The following is a 13,768-nucleotide window of genomic DNA, read 5'->3' as shown; positions in this document are numbered from 1 at the left end:
AGGATCCTGGGGCTCAGGAAAAGGGGAATCATTTCCTTAAAGCAAACAGAAGTCATTCATTCAAGAAAGAGAAAACATCTACTCCAGGAAAGGTGTTACTCTAGACAGTGGAGGTACCACCATGAACAAAACAAATCCCTTCTAGACATGGAGAGACAACAGCCAAGTATACAGTATAATGTTAGAGGTATGCTAATTCTAATGCAAATAAAAGCAGAAAGGGAATGGGGTTAGCTCCATTAGACAAGTAGTCAGAGAAGGCCTTTTAGAGATGGTGACATTTGACAAAAGACCTAAGGGAAGTGAGGCAAGCCAAGTGACACCTGAAGAAAAAGCATTGTAGGCACAGCAGATATTAGTGCAAAGGCCCTGAGACAGAAGGTCATGTACACAAGAAGAGCAAGGAAGTCCATGTGGTCAGAATGGAATGAGTGATGAGAATGCTGGGAGATGAGGTCAGAGAGAAATGTAGGAGCAAATCATGCTTGGAGTTGAAGTTAGGAGTTTCAATTTTATTCTGAGTTTGATGGGGAGTGAAGTCTTAAGAGCCATTACTGGCTTTTGAGTGGCAAATGCAATGATGTGCTTTTAAAAGTTTGTTCTGGCTTACAAGCACAATGTTAGGTGTAAGCCAGGTGCAAAAAAAAAGCTTACTACATGACTCCGTACAGACAAAAATCAGTCTATGTTATTAGAAATCAGCATACCTATGACTGCAAGCTCCTGAGCTGCTGGTAATGGTCCATTTCTTAACTGGGTGATGCACATGGATGCGTTCAGTTTGGGAAAATTCATTGATTTATACGCTTATAATCTGTGTGTATATTACCCTTGGATTAAATTTTTTAATAAAAAAATAGAAAGGAAGGAAGGAAGGAGGAAAGAAAGAAAGAAAAGAAAAGAAAGGAGAAAGAAAAAGAAAGTCATTTTGTCGGCTGCACAGAGCACTGTGGCTGGGTAAGAGAGATGATGGGAACCAGGAAGAAGGCAGTGCCTATAGTCCAGGTGAGACACAGGGGAGCTCTGCCCAGGTGGTTCTGAGAAGTGATCACATGTGAGATACAGTCTGCAGGTAGATCCCAAAGGACTTATAGATGGATTGAATGTGAGGAAAAGAGGAGACCAGGGCGACTGCTGGGTTTGGGGCAGGATGATGTTCTCCCTAACCAGTCTGAGTTCCCCAGGATTAATCATCTCTGTACAGAGGCCATTGAATGGGATCTTCATAACAAGCGACTGAAACAATCATGGTGCTGAGGAAAGGAGGTGTGCGGGGCCCCTCACCTTGATGACCCTCTTCATGCTGGGGTGGGTCCTGGTGATCTGGTGCCAACAGTGCCGGACCTGCCAGATCAGAAAGAGGCAGAGGACAAGCAGGTTGCCACAGCACTGAGGGCTCCTGCAGCTGTGATCCTCGGAGAGCAGGCTCAACACTGGCTCCCACTCAGAGCCCTGGAATGGCCCCACTACGATACAGGCACCCAGCAGTGACAGCAACATGAAAAAGTTTAGGTCAGGCAGATGGTACTAGGCAGTTGGAGGGCAGGACTGACATGGCTGGTACCCCAGCCAGTTTGAGGTGGGATAACCCCTGCCTCCTAGCACCTGTCACTGAGGCCACCTCACAAAGGAGCCTGATCCTCCAGCCTCAGCTCCAGCTGTTAAGCCTGGCACCAGAGCTGGCCAATGTGCCTGTGCTCAGTGCAGGTGAGGGCAACATTGGGGAACTGCCCAAAAGCAATTAAGAGAAAGAAGGATTTGTTTTAAACAGCCTGTCCTCTGGAGTGAAGAGGCTAAATGCCCCCATGGATGATGGGTGATGTAACCTGTGGTCTACTTATTTCCTTCTTCCTATTAGACATTTTTATCCCTTTGTCTGTATCTATCCAATATCAAACACTTAATGGACACCATACTGAACATGTGTATTCTTGTTTGACCACTCAGAATTACTTTTCCCATCTCAGGGTTAGTGTTGGTGGGAGGACAAATGCCACCTGGAATAAATGTTACTGTGTTTCAACTAAAGATTATATTTTAAAAAAAACATATAACAGAGCAGGCAGGGACACCAGCTCATCAAAATCGGCCAAGGCTTAACTCTTTAATAGCTGAGTGGCAAGTGGCCCCTGGGGTCCTGGAGAAGGACCAACCATTTGGGAGGTATTTCTCTATTCTAAGAACCCAGTATGCCACACAACATACCTTGGCTGAATGCCACCCCAGCGTATACCTGACACTCTCTCACAGACCCAAGGTAGTCAAAAAATTAGGAATGACCTTAGTTTGGCAAAATGGGCTTTCTCTGCCCATTTGGCTCTAAATATCAAGAACAAAGATTCAAAGCTATCTGTCAATAAAACAAAAAACGGATCCCAGCAGCTAGGAACTGGCCCAGCTCTATCAGTAAGGCCTTGATGTAGCTAGGAGGGCCCTGGTGGGCCCTGGTGTTCTGCTAAACATAAACAATTTCGTAAAACATCAATATCAGACAAAGCCACTCTAACTGTGAAAATGAAGACAAAAATAAGACCACTCTTTAATCATGCCTGAACACCAACAAAAACCTGAATGTTGTTGAATGTATAAAAATAACCAAACATCCCCTTATCCTGACTAATATGAGTGGCTGCTATTTCTTTACCTATTCCAGCTTTAGATTCACTTCATCTCTTCCACCTTGAAGATTTATTATGATGTCCAACCATAGGATTACTTGCACTTCCTGACAGTCTCTAATCTAGAATAAACACCACTTCCTCGAACCCTCCCTAAAATCACCTAACACGAGCCCAAACCCTGTATTAAATATTTTCCAACACCCTCTTATTGAGGAGTCCCACAGTTCCTTATAGTGTGTATTCCCCCTTTTTGCAACCAGTAATAACACTGTAGGTATGTTCTTGGAGGTCTTTGGATGCAGGACATTGACAGTGAAGTGAGACTGCAGGACTGGTCCCGCTGTCACTGTCAGCTGCCCTTGACCCTCTGGGCTCCACCACAGAATCTTTTCCCAGATTCCTTTTTGCATGATTCCAAAGATCCCTAAGTGAAACAGGGATCTGTGTCCCTTTGGGCCTGGCTTTGTGCCAGAAGACACCTCCACTGTGACGAAGGCAGCTACAAAGCCTGCTCTCGTTGCACTCTGTGTGGTTGGCCAGGTGGACACCGAGTAAAGATGAGGTCAACAAGTGCTACAAAGGGCAAGTACAAGGGGTGTGTGGGTCCATTAATAAGAGCAATTACTTCGTCTGGGCCATCAGGGAGGCTCCACTGAAGAGGTGATGAAGAGGAAGGGGGAACATTACTCCCAACAGAAGGTGATGAAAGGGGTTGGAGAGATTGGGGTAGATTGGCGCTTAGGATAGAGAAAGAAGCTGGGTGGGGCAGTAACATGAAGGGGAGGCAGGCACGACTGAAGAGGGAGCTAATAAGCCACGGCAAGGATTTAGGGTTTTAAGCACAGAAGTAAAAGACCAATTCCTACAACAGATTGATCCTGATCATATGTCAGTGTTTATTACTAGCAAGGAAAACAGCAAGATACAAAAAGGTGGGCTAGTGCTGAAAGACTATGGAAATTAAGTAATTATACAGGTGAGAAATATAATTAATTAGGTAAAATGCACTGTCTTATTACTCTTGGTCATAAAAACATCAAGTCCCTATCAGCTATTACTGAAGATATCTGAGACATGATGGTCCAAGATGCGAGGTATGCCAAAGAACAATTATTATAAAAGACAACAAAAAGCAAATGACGAGGACACATCTATTTGTGTCCTAAGTTGGAATAAGGTTTCAGTCCCCCAGAAGTGGTGGGCAATAAGTCCAACGAATACAGCAGCAAGAAAGAGGATCTACGAGAGGTGAGGAACAGAGTCAAAATCACAGGTTCTGCTCTTAAATAGGAGACAACAACAGACATTTTTCAATTTGAAGACAAACTTTGTTTTTTGATAGTCAGGAATGATTTGCATGAGGTGAAATCTGATGGGGATATTTTTGATGTAGTAAATGTGAAGTCCTGGAGCCAGTTCAAACCTATCATGTTGCCCAGTGCCACAACTCACCCCAGGCAGAGCAACCAGATTTAATGGAAATAACCCAGGCCAATAGCCAAAAGCATAAGGTTCACTTTCGGCTCTGCTACTTCCTCACTCTGCGATGCTGGGTAAGCAGCTTCGCCTCTCTGGGCCTCAGTATCTTTAAAATAAAGGGGCTGGGCTGCACAATTCCTAAGGGTCTTTCCAGTTCTCTACCTCCAGGTTTCCAAAGGAATCAAGTGAAACGAAGCTTTAATGGTCTAGTTCTGACTAGATCTAAACGGGTCCCCAAATATGCCTGGTATTATGTTGGAGAGAGATGAAAAGGGGCTGTAAGAATCAGACAGAACCTCTTGAAAGTGGGGAGGCATGAGTCTGGCCTTAAATAACGGGGAGCTGGCGAAACATAGAACAGTATGCTGGCCAGAAGAAAGGGAATGTCCAACGAGATCTCCAAACTCAACCTGACAGGAACTCAACTCCCATCCCCAAACCTGCTCTTTCCTGAATTCCCTACTCAATTGATTCCATTTCTGGTAGACTCCACTCCCCATCAGAGCTTTTAACAACGATCTCTGAATATGAAGGAAAACATTTAGGACTACCTATCATTACCTCCATACCTTTCCCTCACCAGTGACAGGTCAAAAAGATTATTTTGAATACAAGAATGTGCCGAAACATATTCTGACAATGGAATAATGACACCACTGAAACGCTTGTTTTTTTTTTTAGATGTTCAACTCGTTTCTGCCAATAATATATAGTAGAATGAAGATTAAAACAGCAAAATGAGCTCCCTCGCTCAGCACTGAAACCATTCCCCTCAGCTCCTCCGGGTAGCCCTTTAATTGGCGAGACCCGCCCACTCTCAGTGACTTCACTTCCGCTTCCTGCCGCAAGCGCGGCCATTTCTACTTCGTCCGTGCGACTTTCCGGCGGTGCAGAGTGGTACTACTCTGACGTCCTCGGCCCTTCTTAAGGGGAGGTGAGACCGCGGAATCGCAGCTATGGTGAGTGCGTGCGCCCGGCCCAAGGGCCGGGATGCGGGAGACTCGGAGTTCGGTTCACTCACTAGCCTGAAGAGGCTTAAAATCTGCTCCGTCTGATCGCTGGGCTGAGACTTACAGTTTGGTAGCTGCGTAGCCTCGGCCTCCCTGTCTGGCATCTGAGCTCCGGCAGCCGCCCGGTCCCAACAGCCCCGCTGGAGGTTACCGCTCCGGAAGTCTTAGGGTCCCAATTATTGTGATTGGGGCGGGTGTGCAGCAGTCTGCGCCTTCAGCCTAAGGCCTCTGGTGAACCGAGGCGGGCATGGTCTGACCTGGGGGAAAGAGACCAACCCACGTGGATGAAGATAGAAAGTTGGACGAGAACACTTTTAAATTTAGGGGATAGGGATCTCCAGAAAATGGTGTGGGACCCCGAATTCGGGTCAGTCTCTCCTACCCCGCTTCCCTTTGCTGATATTTAGGAGAGGGAGATCTCCATTGATCTGCGCCTAGTGCTCGCCGCTAGTTACACGTGCCGGGGACCTAAAGGAGCCTTTGACATTGGGGGATGTGGGGAACGTGGAGGATTCTCGAGCCCCGCGGGGCCTGGAGTACCCGCGAGGTGGCAGTCTCAGAATTCAGAGATCCTGGTATCACCATGTGCGGTTCCTCCGAGCTGTTGGTGGTCTCCAACTTTGAATCAAACTGTGTAGCTTGGTAGCTAGTTTGGGTTGGCACTTGTTAAGGAGGGGAGAGTTTGCAAAGTACTTTACGTATGTAATGAGGTTTAATCCTTCCCATAGAGCTTGGATCCAGGTGGGGATCTTATCCTCCTTCACTTACCCAACCCCTTCCCACCTGCCTCATTTTGAAATAGCGCTCGGCTGAGCCGAGAACTTGAAGCTTCTAAACCAGTGCTTGCCTTAACGCAGTTCGCTGGTTTTGGAATTGATGGTCTCAGGTTGAACATAAGAGAAATTTCCTTCAACTTGTAAAATGGGAAGTACACTGCACTTCCCATTGCAGTGTTGAGGATGTTATGCGGAGTGAATTAAATGAGGTATTGCACGATAAACACCTAGTCCTAATAATACTTGGTACGGAATGAGTGGTCACAGTATTCGTTCAATCAAAACCTTGCAGTTTGGGGATCTCTGGTATACAGGAGACCAAACTGTGGGAGCTGGAGGCTGAAGTTAGCCAGGGGTATGATTTTCTTCACTCCTTTAGTTAACCCTTTAAAAAGCTAAAAGGTGGATAAATACAGTGAGGAATTTCACTTGCTAGTTATAAGATAAATAGTTTGGTTATAAAGTTGAGCTGACCTGTTGTTGTTGTAGTCTGATGTTAAAACGATAAGATGACTTCTCTTTGATGGTGGTTTGGTCTCCTGAAGTCCTCCCCTTTTTGCTCTTGATGTTTATTCAGACTTGAGAATACCTACTTCCAGAGATGGGTTGTTGGAAGCCACAATGGAAATATCTGCCATTTTTAAAAAGTAACTTTGAGGAGTCATTGGCATTCAAGTGTTGTTGGGTCCTTTACTGTTGAGGGAGGGAGTTGATTGCTGGTGAGAATTAGATTTTGATAGGTTAGGACAAATGTGATTTCTCAGGTAGCCACCAAGAGGATAAAGATACATAACTCCAAACTCATAGAGGGGAAAATAATGAAGAAGAAATAATTAACCCAAAGGAAGAAAAGAAAGAAAAAGAGACAACATGTGGGACCAATATAAGGCACAAAAAGATTTGAACTCAATGTTTACCTAATTTACCCAGTCAGTACTTAGGTAAATATAAAAAGGGACTAAATGCTCCAGTTGAAGACAGTTTGAGGTAAAAAGAATGGAAAAGATAGGCCAGTTTAAAAACTGTAGTGTAGTTTGTGTAAACCTCAGAAAGAAATTATCTATACAGATAGAGTGGCCCCAAAATACAGGACAAATATGAAAATGACATAATTACAAAAAAATAGACAATATACAATCATACAGCATTTAAGTATATAACTGTCAGATTATGAAGCCAAAACATCATATGGAAATGGAGGATTTGAACAGCACTGTGAGTAAACTTGATTAGTGGTCACAGCGTAGTAAATATTGCGCCTGATGTGTATAGAAGACACTTCTCAAGCAAGGAACTCGGATCATAGAGCAAGTTCAACAAATTTTAAAAGACTATTAATAATACAGACCACATTCTCCCAACCAAATGCAAATAAATTAGGAATCAGTAACAAAGTGTTGGGAAAGAAGCTGTAAATAACTCAGGGCCAAATAAAGTATGATGGAAATTTGAAAACAGAACTGAACAATAATGAAAATACCAGATACCAGGGCATGTAGGATACAACTAAAGTATTATTTGGAACCTAAAATGCTTATGTTGGGGGAAAAGAACAAAAGGGCAAAATAGTCCCAAAGGAAGCAGAAATTACTGAAATAGAAAATAGGTGCTAATGTTATAAAGGCATATATAAGGAGTAACAGCATGCAGGAAACATAATCCGCAGGCTTTAGAAAGAAAGGGTGTTAAGCACGATTTGATACCTATAAACAGAATTTTATTTTTTATTTTATTTGCTTTTCAATTTAATCTTTATTGTATTTATTTTACATTACCTTTTAGTCCCGTTATACCAAAACAAAGCATTTTAGACTAAACAAATGACTGGAAAAAAAAACAATTATCAAACCCAATTCAAGTAGAAATTTTTAAAACTTGAAGAGTAAACTGAGCTAAATTTTTTTAACCTAGAAAAAACTCTGCTAAGGCTGTCCCGCCCATGGGCTGCATGTGGCTCAAGATGGCTGTGAATGCGGCTCAGTGCAAAATTGTAAATTTACTTAAAACATTATGAGATTTTTTGGGAATTGCAGCGTATTTGATGTGGGGTCCAAGACAACTCTGCTTCCGGTGTGGCCCAGAGACACCAAAAGCCCCTGTAAGTCTAGACCTAGTTTGTCGTATAGCTTTATTGAGATAATTTCCATACCACAAAGTTCATATGTTTAAAGTACATATTCCGTTGGTTTTCATATATTTATAGCATTGTGCAACCCTCACTGTATCAAATTTTAGAGCATCTTTATTATCTCCGAAGAAAGCTTATGTCCATCAGCTAATGGATATAAAATAAAATCTTATTTAAATTGGTTTTATCTCAAGAATGCAAAATTGGTTTAACATTAGGAAAACTAAAAATTAAAGAGGAAGAGTTTTATTTACCTGACCCAGTACAAAAAAAAAAAAAACTCATAGCTTTCACCAATTCATTTATAAAAGGAAAAATTCTTAGCACACTAGGAAATACAGTGAATTTTTTAGCTTGAATTATCTAGGAATAAGTCTAAAAGATATTAAGGGTTTTGGAGAAATAATAAAGCTTTATTTGAAAGCATTAAAGCGTTAGTATATAAATTATAATTGTTTGGCAGGTTCTGCATCCTAAATAAAGGTGGTTTACCCGAATTCGTATTATACCAGATCTATGAATCAGACAGATCACCCTGCAGGCTTTTTTATGGGCCTTAAAAAGCTAATTCTAAAATGTATGGAGAAGAGCAGACAGATAATAAGGTGGTCTTCTTACCTACTTCTCCAGGGAACTCCTCTAGTACTCACCTAATTCCCCATCACCCTGGCAGGGATTGTGACAGATTTACCCAGTGCCATGTGTTAAGGACCAGGTAGGTAGGTGTCTTGGTGAAATCTGCCCTTGATGTCACTTTCCCAGGCATCATTCCTGTGTTACTTTCTGCCTCTCCCCCAGGCAAGGGGTGGGGGTGTCATTTTGGTGTTATTTCAGTCTAAAGAGACCACCAAAGCAGATGCAATTGTGAGAGTTGCTACGTGCTGCCTGTGAGGTCCAGCCCCACACTCAGGGTTGGACCTCACTGCCACTGGCAAACCACACAGTGCGGGTGATGGTGACGTGGAGCTGCATTTGGGTTATATTTGTAATAGAAATATATTTGTAAAAAGAATCACAGGGAAAACAAATGAGAAATTAAATGAAAATGGTTAACCTTGAAACTTGGAAGGAATAGTGTAGGGTGGATCCCATCCAGTTTGTTCCTTGCATGGGTTATTTTGAAGCAGATTCCAAGGACATAACATTTTATCCATAGGTATTAAGGTATATATCTATAAAATAAACCTGACAACCACAGTGCCACTGTAACACTCCACCATTTAATAAGTCCTTAATATTAAATATCGAGTATTAGAATCAAAGTCTTGATCAGATTTTTTTCTTTATTTTTTTCCCTAAGACTACTTGATCATAGATGTTTTGTTCTTTAAGAAGGGAGGATAAGCGCCTGTTATCTTTTGTAGTATCTTTTGTAATCCCTGTCCAGATCCATTAATTAATTTATGTCTAGATTGGTTAATGTGGGTTATAAGAAGGTGCTGTTTAATTGTGTCATCCTTTATTAGGTGGAGATAATGATACAAGGGAAACTTCCCATCTGCTACTTGGTTACACGGGGACATGGTCTGTGTCGGAGTGGGTGCTTTACTCATTCCCAATTCTCAGAACACTGTGGGTTCAACTAGCATAGCTTTGACTTTGGAAACATCAGATGTTTTATATATTTGAAAAAATAAAATTTAAAAGGATGCTTTTTAAAACACAGACTGAATACAAAGGAATCTTAGTTGTATATCACATTGATAACCAGGTGGGAAAACTTTAATTTAAATAACTTTTAAATAGAATACTCGGACCTGGTGGCTTTAGGCAGATATATTCTAATAACAGAAAGCAATTGACCTTGGTGAGCTTGTTGTTGGTTGAGGCAATATTGTTACAGCAATTCTGAAGTCATTTTGTACATTATTGTAGGGTTGAATAAATGAGAAACTATTTTGATGATTTGGAAACGAGGGTTCTTACTGAGGACAAAGGGAAATTCAAACACTGGATGGGGAATGGAGAGAGGAACTTTGTGCTGCGCTTCTATAAATTATGCCTTAATTTTGACTCAGTAAACTTGGGCTGGAGTGTGGAAATCCAAATTTGGAGATTATCCCCGCGTGACTCATGGATGCTAAGCCATGGGAGCCTGTTTTTAGTCCATGTGCTGTGGTTTTACTCGGCATTAGGCTAAAGAGGCAAGTTAAAAAGTATGCGTTATTGTGTCTATATTATTTATGCATTATTAGATTGTGTAATTACTAATTTTTTTTAAATCCTAATTGAGTTTCTCTAAATTGGGAGTGTGCAGGCCAGTGTCATTTGTTAAGTGTGTGTTTGGGGGTGAGGGAGCCGGGAAGCTGACCACTGTGCCTCAATTGTTGATTATGTTGTGACTTGTCTGGGACAAGTTCTGGTTCCATTTCACTGATGCCTTGTTCCCCCCACCCACAGACCGAGGCTGATGTAAATCCGAAGGCCTACCCTCTTGCAGATGCCCACCTCACCAAAAAACTCTTGGACCTCGTTCAGCAGTCATGTAACTACAAGCAGCTTCGGAAAGGAGCCAACGAGGGTAAGGCGGCCGGAGTGCTCCGGGCGGACGGAAAGACACCCGTCTCTGTCCGCAGGCCCTGGTCCAGGTCTGCAATATGCAAAGAGGGCTGGGTGCTCCTGATTGAGACCGATGAGAGGACATGCGATGAGAGGACATGAGAGCAGCCTTTTGGCATTAGATGCTAGAGGTTAATGGACTGAGAACTCTTTTAGATCCACCCGTTGTTAATCTTTTGTCTGTCACAGGTACCTTCTAAGGAAAAGGAGAGCGAGAATCTGAATTCGGGCAGTGTTGCTCTTGGGCCTGTGCCCTTGGCAAGTGCCCCCCAGTAATGCAGGGAGTGGTCCGTGGGCTAGCATCAGGCCGCAGAGATAAGCAGTCGGGAATGAGCATTTGAATAATGCTGTGTGGTGCTGCGTGTCCTTGGTGAGGGGCATGTGGTGTGAGCTTGTGTCGGTCGTGGCAGGTTGGGACGGAAAAACCCTCGCAGACCTGAGTCTAGAAGCGCTGCAGCACACTGCTTCGTGCCGGTGGGGCTGTGTGCAGGCTGTCCGGTCAGCCAGGCAAGAGATCGCAGTGGCTTGAACAGGTGGTACAGAGGAGAGGAGAGAAGGGGCACGTCCGATACAGGGTGTGCTCTGACAGAGCTGAGGGCGTTGATGGGGTTTCAGAAAGGCATTGCAGATGGCCAGTTGGTGATCGAATCCCTTATCCCCTTCCAAGGCCGCTACCAGACACAGAGACAGAACTGCTCATGCCTGGGGATTTTGTCTGGCTTTCTTTCACCTGTATTTCTTTTCTTCAGAGATTGACATTATGTCGTTATGTCATTACAACTTCCCTGCCCAAACCCCACCTCACCTATTGGCCTCATGTCCTTCTGTCCACAGCCACCAAAACCCTCAACAGAGGCATCTCTGAGTTCATCGTGATGGCCGCCGATGCAGAGCCCCTGGAGATCATCCTGCACCTCCCGCTGCTGTGCGAAGACAAGAATGTGCCCTACGTGTTCGTGCGCTCCAAGCAGGCGCTGGGGCGGGCCTGTGGGGTCTCGAGGCCTGTCATCGCCTGTTCCGTCACCATCAAAGAGGGCTCACAGCTGAAGCAGCAGATCCAGTCCATTCAGCAGTCTATTGAAAGGCTCTTAGTCTAAACCGGTGGCTTCTGCCGCACTCTGCCACTGACTCCTCCCCCTGGGGTTGTGTATTATATTATCTGTGTTATTAACATGTAGTATTTTCCAGCTACCTGCCATTGTTATAAAATATTGTTCTAGTAAATCTAGTTTTTACATTTTTGTATTACTTTTTCCGTCTTACAGGTTGTCACCCCACCCCTGCCCTAAATCTCTTTTTCCACCTTCTCTGACATCTTTCTTCTCTTTTGAAAAATGAACTAAGGCCCCAAACAGGTGGGAACAGAGTGGCGACACCATTCAGAGGCAGGGATGGGCCGGGATGGGGATCTGGTTCCACTCTCGGGCACTAACTCCCTTCTGTGTGCGGGCATGGTGAAGGAGACACCCGCTTGATTTTCCCTCGTGCCTGACACACAGAATCATTCCATGTGTGTTTAAATGGTCTAGGAGTTTCGTTTGCTCTCCAGGGGATCATGTGTCATTTGGGGAGGAAGCATGTATTCTGTGAGGTTTTTAGTTGTGTGCCCAAATGGCATCTGCTAATGTACCCCTACTGTTTGCTTTTGGTAATATGATGTTATGTCGGTCTACCCCCACCCCCAACTCCCAGCTGTACCCCTGAGGGTGGCAGGACAACAGCATACCAAAAAGAGGTGTGCTGCTAAATTCCAGAAGTGGCCTGTGCTAGTGAGACGTGGGGCAGGTGACCCAGGTCTTAGAGGAGTCCAGAATGACAAGAGAAAACAGGATCAACTGGTCCTGGGATGAAGGATTCTGGGCCAGTCTCGGAGACCTGGAAGCCACGACAGAGATCATGGAATCCAAGGAAACATCCTCTCTTTGGTGGACACTTGGTACCTGCTCTGAGAGCCCTTACCCGTTCCCTGCCATAATGTGGGTCAGATGTATGTGCATCACATCAGAAGGACCGTGCTAATGTGTCATTCTTATGAGAGTCCCAGTAAAGAAATATATTCGTATTCTGGTGTGAAGAAAGTGTGGTTCTTGGCAGGGACCCAGCTGCTACTTTCACGGAGAACTTCATTGTAAGAATGGCGTTAGCTTCTCAACTTTCCACAAAGAGGCTGTATAAAACCCATCGTTCCCCAGTGGCTTCTGGCAGTTCAGAATGCCTTGTGCAGACTTCATCATCGGGGTGTTCCCATCACTCCAGGATTTCTTGCCCTCGGCACTCTGACATGCTGGGCTGGATAGTCCCTGTGGCGCAGGGGCTGCCTGGGTGTTGTGGAAGGTAGAGCAGCCTCCGTGGCCTTTACCCACAAGATGTCATGCAGCCCTAAGCCCTCCCTCCAGACATTGACATAGTTCCCTGGTGGCACAGGTGCCCCAAGTTAAGAATCACTGTTGCAGAATTAGGGCTCGTTCTGTGCCTGCAGGGCGGTCCTTTCCCTCAGCTCACCCCAATGTGTCTACACCGTCCCCCAGTCCCACCCCAATAGTTTCATATTTGTGGTTGGTGGAGTTGGGGGTAGTTCTTTCTTGTACTTTTATCATATGTGTCTTTGTAGTTGTGCCTAAAAGAAATAATTTGGGGGCAGAGAGAAATCAGTCCAACCTCCACCTAAATTAAGACTAGAGTTAGGGCTCTACCCACCAGAGCCCTAAGAAGTGGGGTGAGGCAGGGGTTCCTGGGACCCCCATTCCTGGTGCCCAGTCTACTCTGGGGTGTTGGCTCAGTGCCCACCGCTACACTGCAAGCCTTCAGAGCGCAGGGTGTCAATTTGCAATCACCTTTACAAAGCCCTGTGGCTCTAATGGTCTCTACTGCCTGTCCTGTGTCTTCACCATGTCTCATCTTTGCTCAGTGTTTCATACTTAGTTTCTAGAACATTCCATAGTGACAGGAACTTCTGTTTTAGAGTATGTTTCCTGAAACCATTTTTTCAAAAGGACCTATGATTGAGGAATACTTTTATATTTATGATAAAGACCTTGTGAAAGAGATTATTCATTTGTTGTATTGTTAACTACTAAACAATGCATTTCCATTGTCTTAAATCCCCGATTGATATTGATATTTTAAGGAATGGAGCTTTTGTTCGAGCCAGCCATTTAATATCCCTGGGTATCCTTAGTGTCAGCCAAGTTACAT

The 13,768-nt window shown here is 44.2% G+C and overlaps 1 protein-coding gene across 1 annotated transcript; it reads left to right on the top strand.

The window, feature by feature from the left end:
- Positions 1-4,942: 4,942 nt before the first annotated feature.
- SNU13 (small nuclear ribonucleoprotein 13) lies at positions 4,943-12,635 on the top strand. Its single transcript, XM_037068414.1, has 3 exons — positions 4,943-5,059; positions 10,415-10,535; positions 11,408-12,635. The coding sequence occupies exons 1-3, from the start codon at positions 5,057-5,059 to the stop codon at positions 11,668-11,670; spliced, it is 387 nt and encodes a 128-aa protein (XP_036924309.1). The 5' UTR covers positions 4,943-5,056; the 3' UTR covers positions 11,671-12,635.
- The last annotated feature ends 1,133 nt before the right edge of the window (positions 12,636-13,768 follow it).

The sequence above is a fragment of the Sturnira hondurensis genome, unplaced genomic scaffold (assembly GCF_014824575.4).
Source record: "Sturnira hondurensis isolate 20B ecotype Veracruz unplaced genomic scaffold, ASM1482457v3 Scaffold0017436, whole genome shotgun sequence".
Lineage (NCBI taxonomy): Eukaryota > Metazoa > Chordata > Mammalia > Chiroptera > Phyllostomidae > Sturnira > Sturnira hondurensis.
The sequence above is the reverse complement of the archived record's forward strand: the minus strand, read 5'-3'. Positions and strand labels throughout refer to the sequence as shown.

What these genes read in the sequence shown, in the direction of transcription:
- SNU13 (XM_037068414.1), top strand. An exon ending in TCGGAAAGGAGCCAACGAGG is followed by an intron (nt 10,536 to 11,407) that starts GTAAGGCGGCCG and finishes TTCTGTCCACAG; the next exon opens with CCACCAAAACCCTCAACAGA.